The sequence below is a fragment of the Chaetura pelagica genome, unplaced genomic scaffold, assembly GCF_000747805.2.
Source record: "Chaetura pelagica isolate M959 unplaced genomic scaffold, ChaPel_1.0 scaffold438, whole genome shotgun sequence".
NCBI lineage: Eukaryota > Metazoa > Chordata > Aves > Apodiformes > Apodidae > Chaetura > Chaetura pelagica.
The window spans coordinates 555919-571590 of record NW_009954113.1 but is presented as its reverse complement, the minus strand read 5'-3'; the positions used below and the strand labels follow the sequence as shown (position 1 = coordinate 571590).

The 15672-nt window shown below is 48.1% G+C and overlaps 1 protein-coding gene across 1 annotated transcript; it reads left to right on the top strand.

The window, feature by feature from the left end:
* Window positions 1-1875: 1875 nt before the first annotated feature.
* Window positions 1876-14577, top strand: USP31 (ubiquitin specific peptidase 31). Its single transcript, XM_010002564.1, has 15 exons — window positions 1876-2007; window positions 2479-2567; window positions 2962-3054; window positions 4150-4285; window positions 4586-4730; window positions 5514-5697; window positions 6400-6511; window positions 7089-7183; window positions 7707-7784; window positions 8272-8401; window positions 9722-9841; window positions 10000-10225; window positions 10989-11147; window positions 11844-11996; window positions 13034-14577. The coding sequence occupies exons 1-15, from the start codon at window positions 1891-1893 to the stop codon at window positions 14575-14577; spliced, it is 3381 nt and encodes a 1126-aa protein (XP_010000866.1). The 5' UTR covers window positions 1876-1890.
* Window positions 14578-15672: the final 1095 nt, after the last annotated feature.

Genomic DNA, 15672 nt, shown 5'->3' with positions numbered 1-15672 from the left:
TCAAGAAATTAATGTTCCATAAATCTAAGGGGAGAAGTATAAGACTGAGAATTGTAATAAAGCTGGTGGAAGTGGGACCCTGTGCTGCTGTATTCAGGTGAAGGATGTTCAGAGATGTGAAGAAGAGATCTGGTTGTGAGTGTGTCTGTGGCCCAGGATAGTGAATGTCAGTTGGTGGAATGACAGGTCATGTCTTTAGGTGTCACTTGTTGGGGTGGGTTTCTAGCACAGCTAAACTAGGCTTTTCTGAGTTGTTATCATCTTGTCCTGATACCTGCTGGATGAATGTCAAGTGTTTAGCTACCAGATCAGAATCTGCAAGTATATTCACTGTTTTTTCATGGTCAGTGTTAAATGTCATAAATTGGTGCAACATGAATAATTCAGTAAGCTTTCTGCTGAGGAGAGCAATATGTATCAGACTGATACCTGAGGAGGCTTAAGATAATTTTTTTTGAATCATGTTTTGTTGCTTTTTTTCTGGCAATGGATCTTGTTTTAATTAATGGGAACTAGGAGTGGAGAAGGCTGTTTGGTCCTCTTTAATCTCTCAGTCCCTGCAGACTATTTCAGATTTTTCTCCCCAATAAATCAGCTTGCAGCAGTGTCCCAAGCCCCTGTTGCATTGAGCCCCAAGCAGGGCTGTACTGGGCTGGCACCTGTTTGGTGCAGAGGTGAGTGTTCTCTGTGGACTTGTTTAGAAGTGTGTTGACATATTTTATGTGGAAAGGTGCTGGTCCCTGTGCAGGCAAGGGCAGTAAATCTGTTGTCAGAAGGGCTTGCACATATGTAATGAGACCAGATTATTTCTGTTTTCACTTATTTTGCTGCCTTGAGGCAGGTGGACAGATTATAGAGGATAGAGACTACATGTTTATTAGTCCTTTCCTGTCTCTTTCATCATCCCCGCCCTGCTCTGGTGACCCCGTTTTCTAGAGGGATAAAGCAAGCAGCCCAACCTCATTTCTCAAATCTGTTGCAAAGTCTGATTATAGAGATGGAGGAGCTGTGGTACTGTGTGTGCAGCCTGCCTGGCCCCTCAGCACCCCCCGGGACAGCTGCTGTGCTGCAGCCTTCCTGCAGGGTGGGGTCTGGTCTCTGCTGGTGCCACTACCCCTTTAGAGGACCCTGCTCAACCAATTGAGTTCCGTGTCAGCACTTTCTGTCTCTTCACGGGTGTACTGAAGAGTGGAGCTGTAGCACATCCCAAGCAGGATGCCTTATCCTGGTAGTAGGCAGCATGGAAAGGTTGGGGGAGTACCTGGGCAACTGACATAAGCTCTGCTCTGAGCCTATTTCTTACAAAGAAAGCCTGGTAGTGACTTTGTGGTTAAAATTGGTGGAGTGGAGGTGTGGGGATGGCTGCCCCGTGACTGTGTTAGATGAATGTCCTGCCTGTTTCATGAGGAGCAGGCTGGCTCCCTGACCGGTGCGTGGAAAAACTGCTTTTCCACACTCAAGTGTCCTAAGCAAGTTTGCTGGTGCAGGTAGTAGCAATAAATGGTGTTTGGGATGAGCAGGTTGTGCGTAGTGGATACATGATACCTAGTGGAGGAAACAACATGGTGACTGTACTTAGGTGCTTAAGAGGGTGTCCGATGCAAAATATGCTTGCCTAGGTATTGTTGGGATGTTCAGTTTGTAGAAGCACCTGCAGTTTTGATGCAGTGACCTCGGCTGATTCCTGGCACTGTGTGCCTGTACTAGCACTGGCAGCTGGGGTTTAGGAAACCTGTTACCTCACAGCAGGAAGGAGACAGAGAGGGCTTTGGGTGCACTGTCAGCCCTGCCTGTTGGTTGGTGCAGGCTGCGGGGGGGAAGAGCTCTGTTCTCCTGCTTTCTCTGTATGCCCCCCTGGTCTCTCTGCAGAACATCGTGTCCAAGAACGCTATGCAGTACCGAGGGAATGCCCAGCACGATGCGCAGGAGTTCCTCCTGTGGCTCCTAGACAGAGTCCATGAAGATCTGAACAATGTGGTGAATTCCAGCGGCCTGCCGCCGCTCAAGGTAAGGGATTTTGTTGGGAGCCAACATGGGAGAGGAGCTGTGACTTGGGATACAGTCTTCCTTTCTAAATTGGATCTCCTTGTTGGCTTCTGCACTCCAGTAGTTCAGATGGAACAAAAGCCTTGTGAATGTAACTTGCTGTCTGACTAGTCCCTGGCAAGTGCTCTCCAGCAGAACCATTTGTGACTGTCACATGCTGCTCTGCCAGAGCTGGGGGTGTTGCAGGAGAGGGTCTGCTGGGTACTCTGGGAGCTTGGAGATCCCTGCCTGTCCTTGGGCTGCCCCAGCTACCTCATATTCCTGCAGAGCTGCCCATGTGAGCAGAGAACACTTCTTGTTTAGAAGTCTTGTGACACTTTTCCGGTGGTTTTGGGCAAGGAAGGCACAAATTCAACTGAGAGTACTGGAGCTGTCTGTTGTGGTGCACCTGCATGCTTGGATGTTTTTCTAGGGTTTATTCTTCTCTTCTAGCCACCACTGGAGGATGACGTGCTGCTCGAGGGACCAGCCTTTCCAATCAGTAGTACTTTTGTGCAGGAACTCTTTCAAGCCCAGTACAGGTATGATGCTCTGCAAATGCTGAGGCATTAGTGCACGTATTGGTGACCCCAGTATGATTTTACCAGGGTATGAGCTCTCAGTGCAGTTGAGACTGATGTCACTGTATTAACAGTTATTTCTGAATTCCTGCAGAGATCTTTATTAAAAGCTAAGTTCAGTGACTGGAGTGAAGTATTTTCCTGGCATGCCCTGTAATGAACTTTGAGCCTAGTTACTTTAAAAGGGTCTAGAAATGAGGAGCCCTTGGTTTACAGCAGCTGAGTCTGTGCAGAGCCACCAATGGTGGACAGGCAGCCAGGGTGACAGGCAAAGGCTGTTATTTGTGATTTGATGATTTACCCATTCCTGATGAAAAAAGCTCTAACTCTGTTCTGTTACTGGTGTTTGTTCCAGGTCCTCTCTGACGTGCCCTCATTGCCAGAAGCAGAGTAACACCTTTGACCCTTTCCTCTGCATCTCCCTGCCGATTCCTTTGCCTCACACACGGTATGTAACTGTCTTGAACGTAGTGTTGGCTGTTTCCCAGACATGTAGTGTTGTTTAATTTGCTACAGAAGGAAGAGAGATGTCAGCAAAATCCCTCTGGTAAGTCTTTAAAAAAGACAGATGGGACCATATAGGGCTTACATTTTTTGCTTTGCAGGTAAATTAGAAGATTGAGCTTTTTCCTTTTCCCAGAATGGCTTTCTGCCCCCACCCTTAGCTTTTGGGAGAAAAAGTATCTTAGATTCAGGTAACCAAAGTATTTTGCTTTTGACTTAATTGATAGCATTTTCAAATGAAAAAGGGGAAAAAGATGAAACAGATTTTTTAAACTTTCTTTAGAAGAGTCTCACTGATCACTCCAATTTCAAAAAGTGAAGTTAAAAGCTTTCCTGCAGAATATTTTGCTTTTTTGAAAGACAGCTGTTGCCATTCAAGAAAAAACTCCAGGGAGAAAAAAAAAATCAGATAAAAAGTTGAGAGCAAAGATAAAGAAATGTGTATTTATACAATGGGTAGTTTTCTGTGCAGCTCCTTCACCTCATATTCTGGATGCAGAAATTTTGTCTGGGTTCAAGAAGCAATGGAACAAAGTAATGAAAGAAGATGTGAAATAAGACAATGTCACATTTGGTGCAGAAGTCCCTGCTCCACTGCTTAGTGGGCTTTCCAGGGAAGGTGTCCCTGATTGGCCAGTTGCCCTGCTCTCTTCCCAGGGTGGTACTTCTGGCTGCTGTTGGAGGCAGGATTGAGTGCTGAGGGGCAACCTGGAGCAGCTTGTCCCTGTGGCAACTCGGAGTGTTTTAAGGTGCTGCCTCAGACTGTCCTAAGCTGCACTGCAGGATCCTTGGTGGAAAATGAGGATTGCCTTGTCACAGAGAATTTTAACTTTGTGGAGCTTTTTTGAGGAGACTTTGTGTGGGAACAAGTGACACCAGTCCATGTAGTAAGAAGAGAGTCTTTGGGAGTCAAGCCTAGGTGTCTGGCCGTGGTGTGAGGTGGATCCAGACTGAGTGGGATGCAGCTAGGCTGGGCTGGCTGCTGGAGGGGGTGTTGGGGGGCTGAGCCCAGCCCCAGCAGTGCCCCTGCTCTCTGCAGGCCACTCTATGTCACCGTGGTGTACCAGGGGAAGTGTTCCCACTGCATGCGGATCGGCGTGGCCGTGCCCATCTCCGGAACGGTGGCCAGGCTGCGTGAGGCCATCTCCTCTGAGACCAAGATACCCACGGAGCAGGTAATGGCTGGTGCAGGACCTTCTGCATGATCACCTGGTCATCCGTGTGTGCTGCCAGTGAGGGACCCATTGGGCATTGTTGGGGAATTCCTCTATATGAAAAGCTTCAAGAAAGCTTTTGGATCCCACCAAAGGCACTTCACATGCTGCCTTTACCTCAGTCCTTTTCCCTCTTCCTTGCTCCTGGCTGATGTTTTGATGTTCTCCTGTAGCAGGAAAATGCTAGTCAAGCAACAGGCAGCTCAGCTGGACCAGGCACGGGTAGTTTAATGGCTTCTGGTTTGCTTCTGCTGACTCTAGATCGTGCTGACGGAGATGTACTATGATGGGTTTCATCGTTCCTTCTGTGACAGTGATGACCTGGACACCGTGCATGAAAGCGACTGCATCTTTGCCTTCGAGACCCCAGAGATATTTCGGCCTGAGGGTATCCGCAGTCAGAGGGGTGAGTGCTAACTCTGCCTAATGCCCACCTCAGGGGACTAGGTGAGGCAGCCTTGTTTCAGAAAAGATATACTTGAGAGTAAAAATCCCCCAGGTAGTTGATGTTTTGGTGTATTGATTTCAACTCTGACTTTGTCCAGACTCATTCCAGCAGACTTAATGATGTTGTCAGCCGGGAGGTTATCAAGAAGTGATGTGCTTTCCTTTTTTCCTCTTCCTGGGGCTGATTCTGCAGGCCAGGCTGGCTTAATGTGAAATCTGTTGTCAGGCTTAATTTAAAGACCTGCTAGGGACCAGATGAAGCCACTGAAATTGTGTTATTTAAAATCAGATTGCCAATGATGAATAAACAGTCTCTGAAATGAACAAACACTTTATCTTTCAAAGCTCAAAAACCTCAGCTTCTTTGCCTCTCCCTCTCTGTGAAAAGGAATAATTGTATCCTGAGTAGAGAGAGTGTAATCAAAGGCAAATTTTGTTATTGTAAGTAACAAGTTGGGTTTCTGTCACCTTAGCTTTTCTTGCGGGCAGACGAAGCTATGAATACGTGTACAAATTACTGTGAAAAATCAGTTAGGTGAGCACTTGCATGGAATTTATTCCTGTAAATAAATAATCACTACGAAAGGTAATTGTTCTTCGGAGCCTTCACATAAGTAATAAAAGTGGTATTGATTCCATACCCCTGCTCCTCCACAGCCAAAGGAGGGCTACTGGAGGGATGGCTTCAGGGCATTAAAGGCAAATGACAAAACAAAATATTTCCTTTCTCCTAATTTTTCAGGAATACATGTGAACAATAACCTGAATAACTTGAAATGTGGCACTGAGCACTCCCGAACAATATCTTACTCTCAAGGAACAGTGAAGTCTGGAAAACTGGAACAGGCCTCTACTAAACCAGCAGTGAATGACAAGATTGTCCTGCTGGTGTGTAACAGGGCGTGCACTGGACAGCAGAGCAAGAGGTGATGGCAGCTTCACAGGCAGTTACTGTTCTGCTTCCTTGATTGACCTGGGTTTTACTGACTATGTAGTTAAAACAGAAGGTGGAGGAGCCACAACTTGCATTCCTAACTTGTGTTAGGTGCTAAAGAACATGTTGATTGAAAAAAACCACTAATGCAGCAAACTATTCCTGATTTTGGTGAACTTCAAATAGTCCAGTGTTACTGGGAAGTGGTGATTGCAGGTGGGTTGGAAGGACATACTGGCTCTCTGTGGAGCTCTCTGGTTTCAGAGGGCCACAAGCACATCTGAGCAGATCCTATGGTGTGTGGAGATTTTTGATTGTAGTGAAAACAGGTGTTGGGGGGAAGCAAGAACCAGCCATGGCAAAGGTGTTTGTCCCAGTGGGGCTGGGAGCTCTCTCAGCCCTGGCAGTGGTTCCACCAGCAGCTCTCCTAGCCAGGTGATGGCTGTAGGGCCTGAACTGAGCTGCTGGAGCACAGAGCAGAGTTGCAGCCCCTCAACAAAGCCCCTCTGCGTGCCAAGCTAAGCACCTCTCCTCTGGAGACAAGTTCTTAAATGCCTGGTTTTGGGGGAGTTCCATCCAAAGCATGCCAAGCTCTGTAGGTGCCGAGTGAGGAGGAGAGTGGCACTGTCAGAGTCTGGGAATCTGATTGCTGCACAGAATAATGTTTTCATTGCTTTCATACTCCATTCTGTAGGTTTGGCTTGCCCTTTGTGTTGCATTTGGAAAAAACAATTGCTTGGGATATTCTGCAGAAGGAAATTCTGGAGAAGATGCAGTATTTCCTGCGGCCTGCAGCCTGCATGCAGGTGAGGCAAATGGTGTGTCTGTTTTGAGACTTCCAGCTCTGCATGACCTGAATTAGCAGGGAAGCTGGTTACTTGGAGTGGGAAACATGCTGCACATGCTGAACTGATGGCTTCCCAATATTTCTTTGTGCCATCATGTCAAAGACTGGCATCCTACTTCTTTGATGCTTTTGTTTATTTGTGAAAAGTACAAGTAAGTTTAGACTGATCAGGTGAAGAAATTGCGTGCTTCGTTTCCTTCCTGGCCTCCAAAAAGTATGTGAGAGATTAGTGCTGCTGTCCACTGGTTGGTTGTTTGCCTAAAAGAACCAACTGGTTGGTTGTGTTTGCTCAGTGACTTCATGTTTCTGATGAGAACCCACTCTGAGAGCAGAGGGGGGAGAAGTGTGTCTTCTCTGGTTACCCTAGAAGAGCTGTTGGGTACAAAGCCTCAGTTGCTGTTGAGACCTTATGTATTTGCTTTTTCATGTAAAGCACATGTTCTAGGATAAATTACATGTCAGCAGATGCTGAGAGCAGGTTTGCACATGGGTAGGTTGGGTTTGAGTCACTGAGATGGCTTCCACTGTCTTTGCAGGTTTGTCCGTTCAGCTTGCGTGTGGTCAGTGTTGTGGGCATAACGTACTTGCTACCTCAGGAGGAGCGACCCCTCTGCCATCCCACAGTGGAAAGGTGGGTTGATCTTTGTTCCCAGGAAGGGAGAGAGGTTTGTTGGCTGGGAACTCAGTGTGTGGCCATGCAGAAAGGGACAGTCCTGGTGTGCATGTCTGGAATGGAGTTCTTTGGCCTGAGGAGCTGGGGAACAACTGAGTATCCTCAAGAAGCTGTGTGAGGATTGCAGAGTTGTGTGTCACATCAGCTGGAGTCTCTCCTTGGAAACAGAGAAGAGAATGAAAGTATTACTCCTCCGTTTTATTTTTTTCTAGCGACTGTTATTCTTTAGAAATGTTTGTAGATGCCTTTTTCTGTGAATAAGCCTGCATTTATTTACAGAACTACTGTACTTGGAGCAGCGCAGCATGACAGCTTTGCCATGTTCTTTGCTGTATGAATTCCTTTTGCTCCTTTGCAAACGTGAGCTGTGTGGGAGTGGAGGAAGGATGAAGGGCTAGTGAAGAGAAGTTATTTGCATGTAAAAGATAACGTAGGCTCCAGTTCGAAGGGTGTTCTAACTTCTGTCTGTTCCTCTCTCCAGGGCATTGAAGTCATGTGGACAGGGGGGAACAGCTCATGTGAAATTAGTGGTAGAGTGGGACAAAGAAACAAAAGATTAGTAAGTATGAAGTAGAAAGCCTTAAAGTGTGTTCACGTGGAGAATGATGCTTGCAGCTTGCCTGTGTGAACTGTGCCTCCTTCAGCAAACAGGAGACCCCTCAAACTTCGCCCTGTGGCAGGGCCAGGCTGGGCCTGGATGCACTAGGCTTGCTCCAACTTGGAGTCCTTTCCTCTGTGGTTAGGGTTTTGCATTATGGAGCAGGCATCTTGCCTGTGGCTCCTTCCCCCACAGATCATGGTCTTATGAGAAAGTTTGTGGGCAGTGAGTAGCCTTTTCTGTCTGAGAAAAACTGGAGCAGGTGCCCACTGGAGCTGTCTACCCCTGGGTTCAGTTGTGTTGCCCTGGCAGGATCTCCTGCCAGGCAACTCTCACGTGCAGTGAGACAGCTCCAGGAGAGAGCTGCTGTTTGTACCTTCAGAGCAGCTTCTGGGCAGCCTGGGGTGCAGGTGGCTGTGCTGGTAAATGTCTTGTCTCTCTGATGCAGCTTGTTTGTTAATATGGAAGAGGAGTATATTCCAGACTCTGAAAGCGTCCGCCAGCAGAGAGAGCTTCATCTCCAACCTCAGACCTGCACTTTATCTCAATGTTTCCAACTGTACACCAAAGAGGAACAGGTAAGACAAGACTGTGCAGCCAAGACATGGAAGGTCTGGCTGCTGCTTGAACTCCTGCGCTCAGCAGAGTAGCTGTTTTCTGCAAACACTGATTTGTTGAGACAGGAGAATTAATTTGTAACAGAGAGTAGTTATCAGTCCTGCTAACAGAGTGTCTCTGCAGTGAGGAGGAAGTTGTGGGAGGTACTGCTTTTGGGTGTTTTGTCCTCTAAGTATTGGTATGAGGACTTACTCTTCTGTTCTGCAGTTTCCTCCCTGTGAAATAGCAATGCCTTTCTGGCATACGTTATAAAGAGTTAGAACAATGTGGCTTTGTGGGAATTTGCTGCTCTGTCTTGGACCAGTTGTGTGTTCCCAACTGCACTGGGCTGGGATCAAGGCACCCCCATGGAGTTCAGGGACCCCCAAATGGCTGCACAGTGGCTGCCTGGCTCAGTTATCCAGAGCATGGCTGCTTTCCTCCTCGAACTCAGCTCCTGGTGTGACAAGGTTGAAGTGAGAGGAGAGAAGGTGTGCCACATGGCAGACTAGGGATGGATCTGATCTGGCTGGGACATGAAAGCAATCTGCATTTCTTGGCCAGAGGTTTCTTATCTGCTGTAAAAAGGGATGGTCTTAGAGGTGGACTTCACACCCATGATTAGGCTTTAATGATTTTGGACCCTCTTTTGTCACCTCCTTCAGAGATGAGAGAAAAGTTGTTTGACACCTTAAAGCTCTCTGGCCTCTGAGTTCACTGAGCATTGTGCTGTGGAGGGAAGCATATGTGTTTATGTTTTTGAAAAGACAAATTCTCCTCAGTGGACAGTGAAAATCTCTGCAGTTCTTAACTCTGTTCCACTGGGACATGGGAAGGAAGAGGGTTTCCAGAGGGCTGCAAGGTGTCAGAGAAGACATTCAAAGTACACCAGTCTTCTTTCTGTTCTGATTCTTTCTTTGCTGCTGTTTTTCTTGTGAGAATACTTCTACTTGGGCTGCTAAGCCTGCCTACTTTTTGCCTTTGTTTTTACTTGTTGCCCTCTTCAAAAGGATTGGGGTGTGTACAGTGGAGATGGGTTCTCTGCACAGCAGCAGTACCTGAACTCTGTCTTGCAGTGGGAAGTGCCTCCTGCATGAGGCTCTCGTGTCTCTTTGCTTGTCAATATTTTGAGAAACATTCTTGGGAACCCTACATTTCCAATGAGCTGGATAAATGCTGGAGGTAGATGTGGTGCAAGGGTCACTGCCTGCACTGGGCCTGGGGCAGCAGAGGAGCAGTGGTGTGGTAACAGCTGCCTTGGAATTTGGAAACTAATACCCACTCATGCCTCCTCCTTGTAGCTTGCCCCAGATGATGCCTGGCGATGCCCACACTGCAAGCAGCTGCAGCAGGGCAGCATCACACTGAGCCTCTGGACCCTGCCTGATGTTCTCATCATACATCTCAAAAGGTTCAGACAGGTAAGGATGTAATCCTCCGGTGATGCTGGAGGACCCCAGCTCAGTAGGGACTGACCTGACTGACTCTCTCTTCTGAAGCAGCTGTTCCTCTCCTGGGTTTGTGTTTTCCCCAGGCTTGGTGGCCTCACTGCACCTCATGTTGTTCTCTGTTTATGCAGGAAGGAGACCGAAGGATGAAACTTCAAAACATGGTTAAATTCCCTCTGAGTGGTTTGGACATGACTCCTCATGTTGTTAAACGCAGTCAGAGCAGCTGGAGTCTGCCATCTCACTGGTCACCCTGGAGGCGACCTTATGGTCTTGGAAGGGATCCTGAGGACTATATCTATGACCTCTATGCTGTCTGCAATCATCACGGCACCATGCAAGGGGGTCACTATACAGGCAAGTATCTTGCATTACTATGTATGTTAGACCCTTTCAGAAAGGAAAAGGTGGTATTTTCTCTTGAGAGTCCATAACTGCTTCATCTTTCTTGGCAAAAGGACCTAACCCAGCTAACAAGGGCTGGCTGTGGTTACTGGAGGCGTAGCTTTTATGGCTTTCAGGATTAGAACAATGTTGACCCCAAATGTCCTACTGGACTTCCCTCTCCCTGCTTCTTTTTTCTCCTTCAGAGTCGTACAACAAAGCTTTCATGTTTCAGAACTGCTCCTGGCCATTCAGGAAGTATTTGCTCATTGCCTATGTGCACAGCCAGTTTATGAACCCCTCTTTGATCGTTCCAGCAGCTCCCAGAACACCTAGAGTTGCTTGGTGGTTCTTAGGAGCTGTATGAGTTCACACATCAGAAACTGGTTTTGCCCTCTGGTGTACATGTCTCGGCTGTGCTCTCCTGGGTGGGCTCAGTCAGGGGGAGATGCACTGGTGGAGGCAGATTGCCACAAGGAACAGAACACAAAGTGAATGATGTTCTGTGCTGAGCAGTAAAGTACAACAAATAAAATCCTGAACTGTGAGCTGTTTATTGTGTTCTGGTGGTCTCAGGCCCCCAGCTTATCAGTCAGGCTGGAAGAGGATGTGCTGCAGGTATGAATCTCTTCCTTTCATTCTCCTGAGTCCGTCATAGCAGATAAGGTGATGTTTAACTTACCATACAGCAAACCTGAGAGTAGGAGAAGTCTAATGGTAATGTGTTTTCTCTCAGCATATTGCAAAAACTCAGTCGATGGCCAGTGGTACTGCTTTGATGACAGTGATGTTCAGCAGCTTCCTGAAAACGAAGTCTGCAAGCAGACAGCTTATATTCTCTTCTACCAGAGACGCACAGCAATCCCATCATGGTCTGCAAACAGCTCTGTGGCAGGTAAGCCCCTCTGGCTTGGTCAAGGAGTGGGTATAGTTTGTCTTTCATAGATTGTTTGTCCTCTTGAAGAATTTTCTGCCCAGCTCTGCTTAAATGCCCACTCTCTGTCCCAGGACTTGTTGAGGCTTGTCTCGGTCTGCTGCCCTGTGCATCAAAGGCCCTGGGAAACTCCCAGCTCTTCTGTCAAGGCCAGTTGTGGCCAAGAGTCTGCAGAGATGAGGGAGCCCCCTTCCACTTCCATGGGTAGTTCTGCTCAGAGCTGCCCCTGTCAAAACTGTAACATACAAATGTGAGGAGCTCCTTCCCTCCAGCAGGGCTGTTAGTCCCAGCCAGCAGCTGGTGTGTTGATCGAATCCAGGGTGAGCTGGGGCCAGATGCAGCCTTGGTGCATCTTTGCACTGCATTTTTGTGGTAGCTCAAGGACAGCCCTCTGCCTGTGTACTGTTGCACTGATTCTTTTGGTTCACAACACACTGGGGTAAGTGCAATCCTGTCATTCACTGACGACTGTAACTGTTTCACCAGCACACAGGTGTTCTCTCAGCAGTGTCTGGGTGCCATGGCTGTGTGGGCTCCAGACCAGGTGTCTGTGGAAGCCAGTGCGCTGCAAGACGTGGCTCTCAGTGGCCTTCCAAGGTTCCACATGTTCTGCAGCTGCAGGCTCCTGGCCTGATGTCTGTGCCTGGTTCCTTGCAGGCTCCACAAGCTCCTCGCTCTGCGAGCACTGGGTGAGCCGCCTGCCCGGCAGCAAGCAGCCCAGCGTGGCCTCCGCAGCCTCCTCGCGCCGCACGTCTCTGGCTTCGCTCTCGGAGTCGGTAGAGCTGACTGGGGAAAGGAGTGAAGATGATGGTGTGTATCAACACTGCCCTGTGGGGGGGGAGGTGCTGGGCCATGAGCCTTTCTGGTACAAGATCCTGACTTAAATAGCTGCCAAATACATAGTTCCAAGGGATGGTTGCTCTAGCAGCTGGGGAGGCAGGCACTGTTGTTGGGAGCAGATGGGTTCTGACACAGGTAAGCTTTTCTCTGGTGTGAAAGGATGGAGAAGAGCAGGGCAGGAACTCTAAGGAGTCTTTCAAAGAAAGAAAATACCACCAGTGAAAGCTCTTGGTCAAGAGCTTTTTGTGCTTTTATTTTTTTCTGGTTTTCACTTCAGCACCTTTGCAGGGAGGCTGGCATATCACTCCAGCTTAGCACAGGTGCTGGTCACTCACCAGGGCGGTGAGAAGATACACAGATTCAGTTGTGTGTGCAAATAACTGTTCAATTCCTGTCTTTGCCTGGCTTCTCCACCTAGTGCCTTGCAACTTCGCAAAATGTGGAGCTTCAGGGAACAATCTGAGCATTTTTAAGCAGGTAGAGAGATGTCCCTGCAGCAGTGTTGTGATAACTGTCAGATCTAACAGTGGTGGTCATTTCTGAAATGCTTATTGTTGAACTTTGTGTTTGTAAGTACAAATTAATTGCTTCCACCAAAGAGACTGGGTTCCTGCTTTGCTTTTTGCAGGGTGGTATGGGAAGATATTATTTCATACAGGAATAGGTTTTTCTGGGAGCACAATTGTAGTTGGTGAACTCATTTCTAGTTTCAGGGTGCATCACGTGTTTGGTCTATTGCTGCTTGGGGATGAGAGGAAAATTTGGGTTTTCAGTTATAAGATTCAGAGAGTTACTTCTGGGTGACCACTAGCAAATAACAGTTGTTGAATTCTCTATTCAGCTTTTTACACCTGAATCTGTGCCCGCAGCAGTCATGAAGAGCCAGGCACATGGTGTGGTGTAGGTGGGCTGTCTGACTCTCAGGGAAGTAACATCTGTGGATGGGTGGGACAAACCAGCTCCCTGTTTGGCTTTCATACTCAGGATGCCACGTTCTTTCTCTGCAGGAGGATTTTCGACTCGTCCCTTTGTGAGGAGCGTCCAGCGTCAGAGCTTGTCATCTCGATCCTCTGTCACCAGCCCCCTGGCAGTGAGTGAAAATGGTGTCAGGCCCTCGTGGTCCCTCTCTGCAAAACTGCAGTTCCGCTCCAACTCTCCATCCCGCTTCTCTGGAGATTCCCCCATACATACCTCTGCTTCCACCCTGGAGAAGATCGGGGAGGCTGCTGATGATAAAGTCTCCACCTCTTGCTTTGGTAGCCTGAGGAACCTCTCTAGCAGCTACTTGGAGCCCTGTGACAGCAGCCGGCGAGAGCACAGGACGGCTCGCAGAGCTCCCTTGGCTGTCATGGAAGGGGCATTCAGGGAAGAGTCTGTTGTAAGGACATCAAGCTCAGATCTTTCAGATGGCTATGGTAGGAGTTCTGTGCAGCCTGACAGGAGTCACCCTGCTTTGGACCATTTTGATAACAACAATCAGATTGCCTTTGTTGATCAGAGTGATTCTGTAGATAGCTCTCCAGTCAAGGAGGTGAAAGCCCCCAGTGGGACAGGGCTGGCTGCAGAGAAGGCAGATAGCACCCCTAGGAAGGTTCACAGCTCCAAAGGAGTTTCTGAGCCAGACAGGTGTTTGAGGAAGGGAAGGACAGTCTTATCTAACCAAGAGACCAAAGTCTCTCACTCTTCTCCTCCTTCACTAAAGAGTTCCCAGAAGGTTTCCCGGTCTAGAAGTAAGACCGACTCCACTAGGGCCAGTGGGCGACATGGGTCTCCTGCTGCCACTCAGACTAGGAAGGACCATAGCGTGAACCCCCTTGAGGTGGCTGTCCCATCAGCTCAACAGAAGCAAAAGTCAGGTGGTTCTCCATCCTCCACAGCTGCCAAGAAAACCCCATCGGGCTCATTGGCTAAGGGCTCTTCTGGTGGGAAGAGCCGGACTTCAGATCAAAGCCTCAGCAGAGAGGGCTCTAAGGTAAGTCTGGGGTCAGATAAAACGAGTGTTACCAGCAGTTCAAGAACAAGCTCCCCACGGGTCAGCCACTCCAGGAGTGACAGCAGGGCAGCAGACAGCAAGCATGTGCGGAGTTCCTCTATGGCCAACCTGCGGTCTCCAAATGTCGGTGTGCGTTCTGGTTTGAAGAGGGACAGCAAGTCAGAAGAGAAAGGATTGTCTTTCTTTAAATCAGCCCTAAGGCAGAAGGAGACCCGGAGGTCAGCAGACCTGGGAAAGACAACAATGCTCTCAAAAAAGACAGCGAGTGGCAGTTCCAAGTCAGGCAGTAAAAATGTGCTGGAAGACAAATCGGAGAAAGGTGTTGTCCCACCAGCCTCCCAAACCAATGCCAACATGACTGCAAAAGAAAAACTTGCCCCAAAAGATGCCACACCCAACAAACATTCTCTGCTATCCAGTCGCAAGTCCAAGTCTTCCCAGCTAGATCCTGGAGTCCAGTCTCCTCCTTCCAGTGGCAAGCAGTCTGCTGACAAGCCACTGAAAAAGTTACCTTCCAGCATGCAGGTGTCTGTACGGCCTTCTCTGGAACCTCAGTGAAATGCTGCAATCCAGGTGTCTTTTCTTCTGCTGAGAAGCTAATTTATTCTGAGCTCTTGTTTTTGTTTTTCTTTTTTTTTTTTTTTTTTTTTTGGTCATGTGCCTAGTGTATGTTTGAGGAGAAGTTAACTGCAAGTTGTTCAAGCGCCTTTCGATTCTGCCATCAAACCAAATAGCCACAGGCAGCCGGCAGCGATGCAAGCAGCCCAGTGGAGTCGTTGAATATGAACGCAGCTGTCCCATAGCACTTGGACAGGAGTCTCTTCATTGAAAATGCAACAGCTTCCCTCAGATTCAAGTTTTGAAATCTGAAACCCCAGTTGTACTGACACTGGTGTGCTTTGTAGGGCTGTGAACTGATGTTCCTTTGGTCTTGTCCTGAGCAGACTGTGTCCATGCTGGTGTGTGGCCTTGTCCTGAGCTGTGGAGGACACGAAGGAAACCGGAGAGACTGCCGCTTCGTTATGCTCTCTCTCAACCCTCTCTCCCTGCTCCCTTTCATTTTTCAAGCTTTCTAAAGGGCAATATTTCAACACTAATGTTGTTTCTCAGGTATATACTCAGCTAGTATAGGAGGGACTAGCATTAGTGGATGGACAGAAAGGTACCTGTGTGTTTGTGCATATGTGTGTCTGTAACAGATTTCACTTTTGCATTCCAACAGCAGAAAGCTTTTTCTTATTACAAAATGTAACCGGGGTTTTTTTTTTTTTGTTGCTATGTCTATGAAGAGTTTTACTCTGTCCATACCCAAGGCAACCTCTGCCCTGTCCTCTTTAATTGCTCTGTCTTCTGAAACACTATACTACGCAACAGAAGAAATCACTAAGCAGCAGCTTGTTGCGTTGCCAGCTCGTGCCTGTGGAAAGGTGAGGTGGGAGGTGGTTGTAGTGCTGTTGGGAGTTGGTTGCAGTGTCCTAGGAGAGCTGTCATCATTCCCATGGCAGTGCTGCTGTCAGGACCCCTGCTCAAACTCCTGAGAAGAAGCATTTCCTAGTGTGCTCAGATGTTTATTCATAGTGGTGTGAATACAGCATCTGTTATTTATAGGAGCAGTGTTTAGATGAGCCAAGTGTCATCTTGTCTTCTCTAAGC

What these genes read in the sequence shown, in the direction of transcription:
- USP31 (XM_010002564.1), top strand. Translation starts at nt 1,891, where the DNA reads ATGCAGTACCGAGGGAATGCCCAGCACGATGCGCAGGAGTTCCTCCTG. An exon ending in ACTGGACAGCAGAGCAAGAG is followed by an intron (nt 5,698 to 6,399) that starts GTGATGGCAGCT and finishes TCCATTCTGTAG; the next exon opens with GTTTGGCTTGCCCTTTGTGT. An exon ending in ATCTCAAAAGGTTCAGACAG is followed by an intron (nt 9,842 to 9,999) that starts GTAAGGATGTAA and finishes CTGTTTATGCAG; the next exon opens with GAAGGAGACCGAAGGATGAA.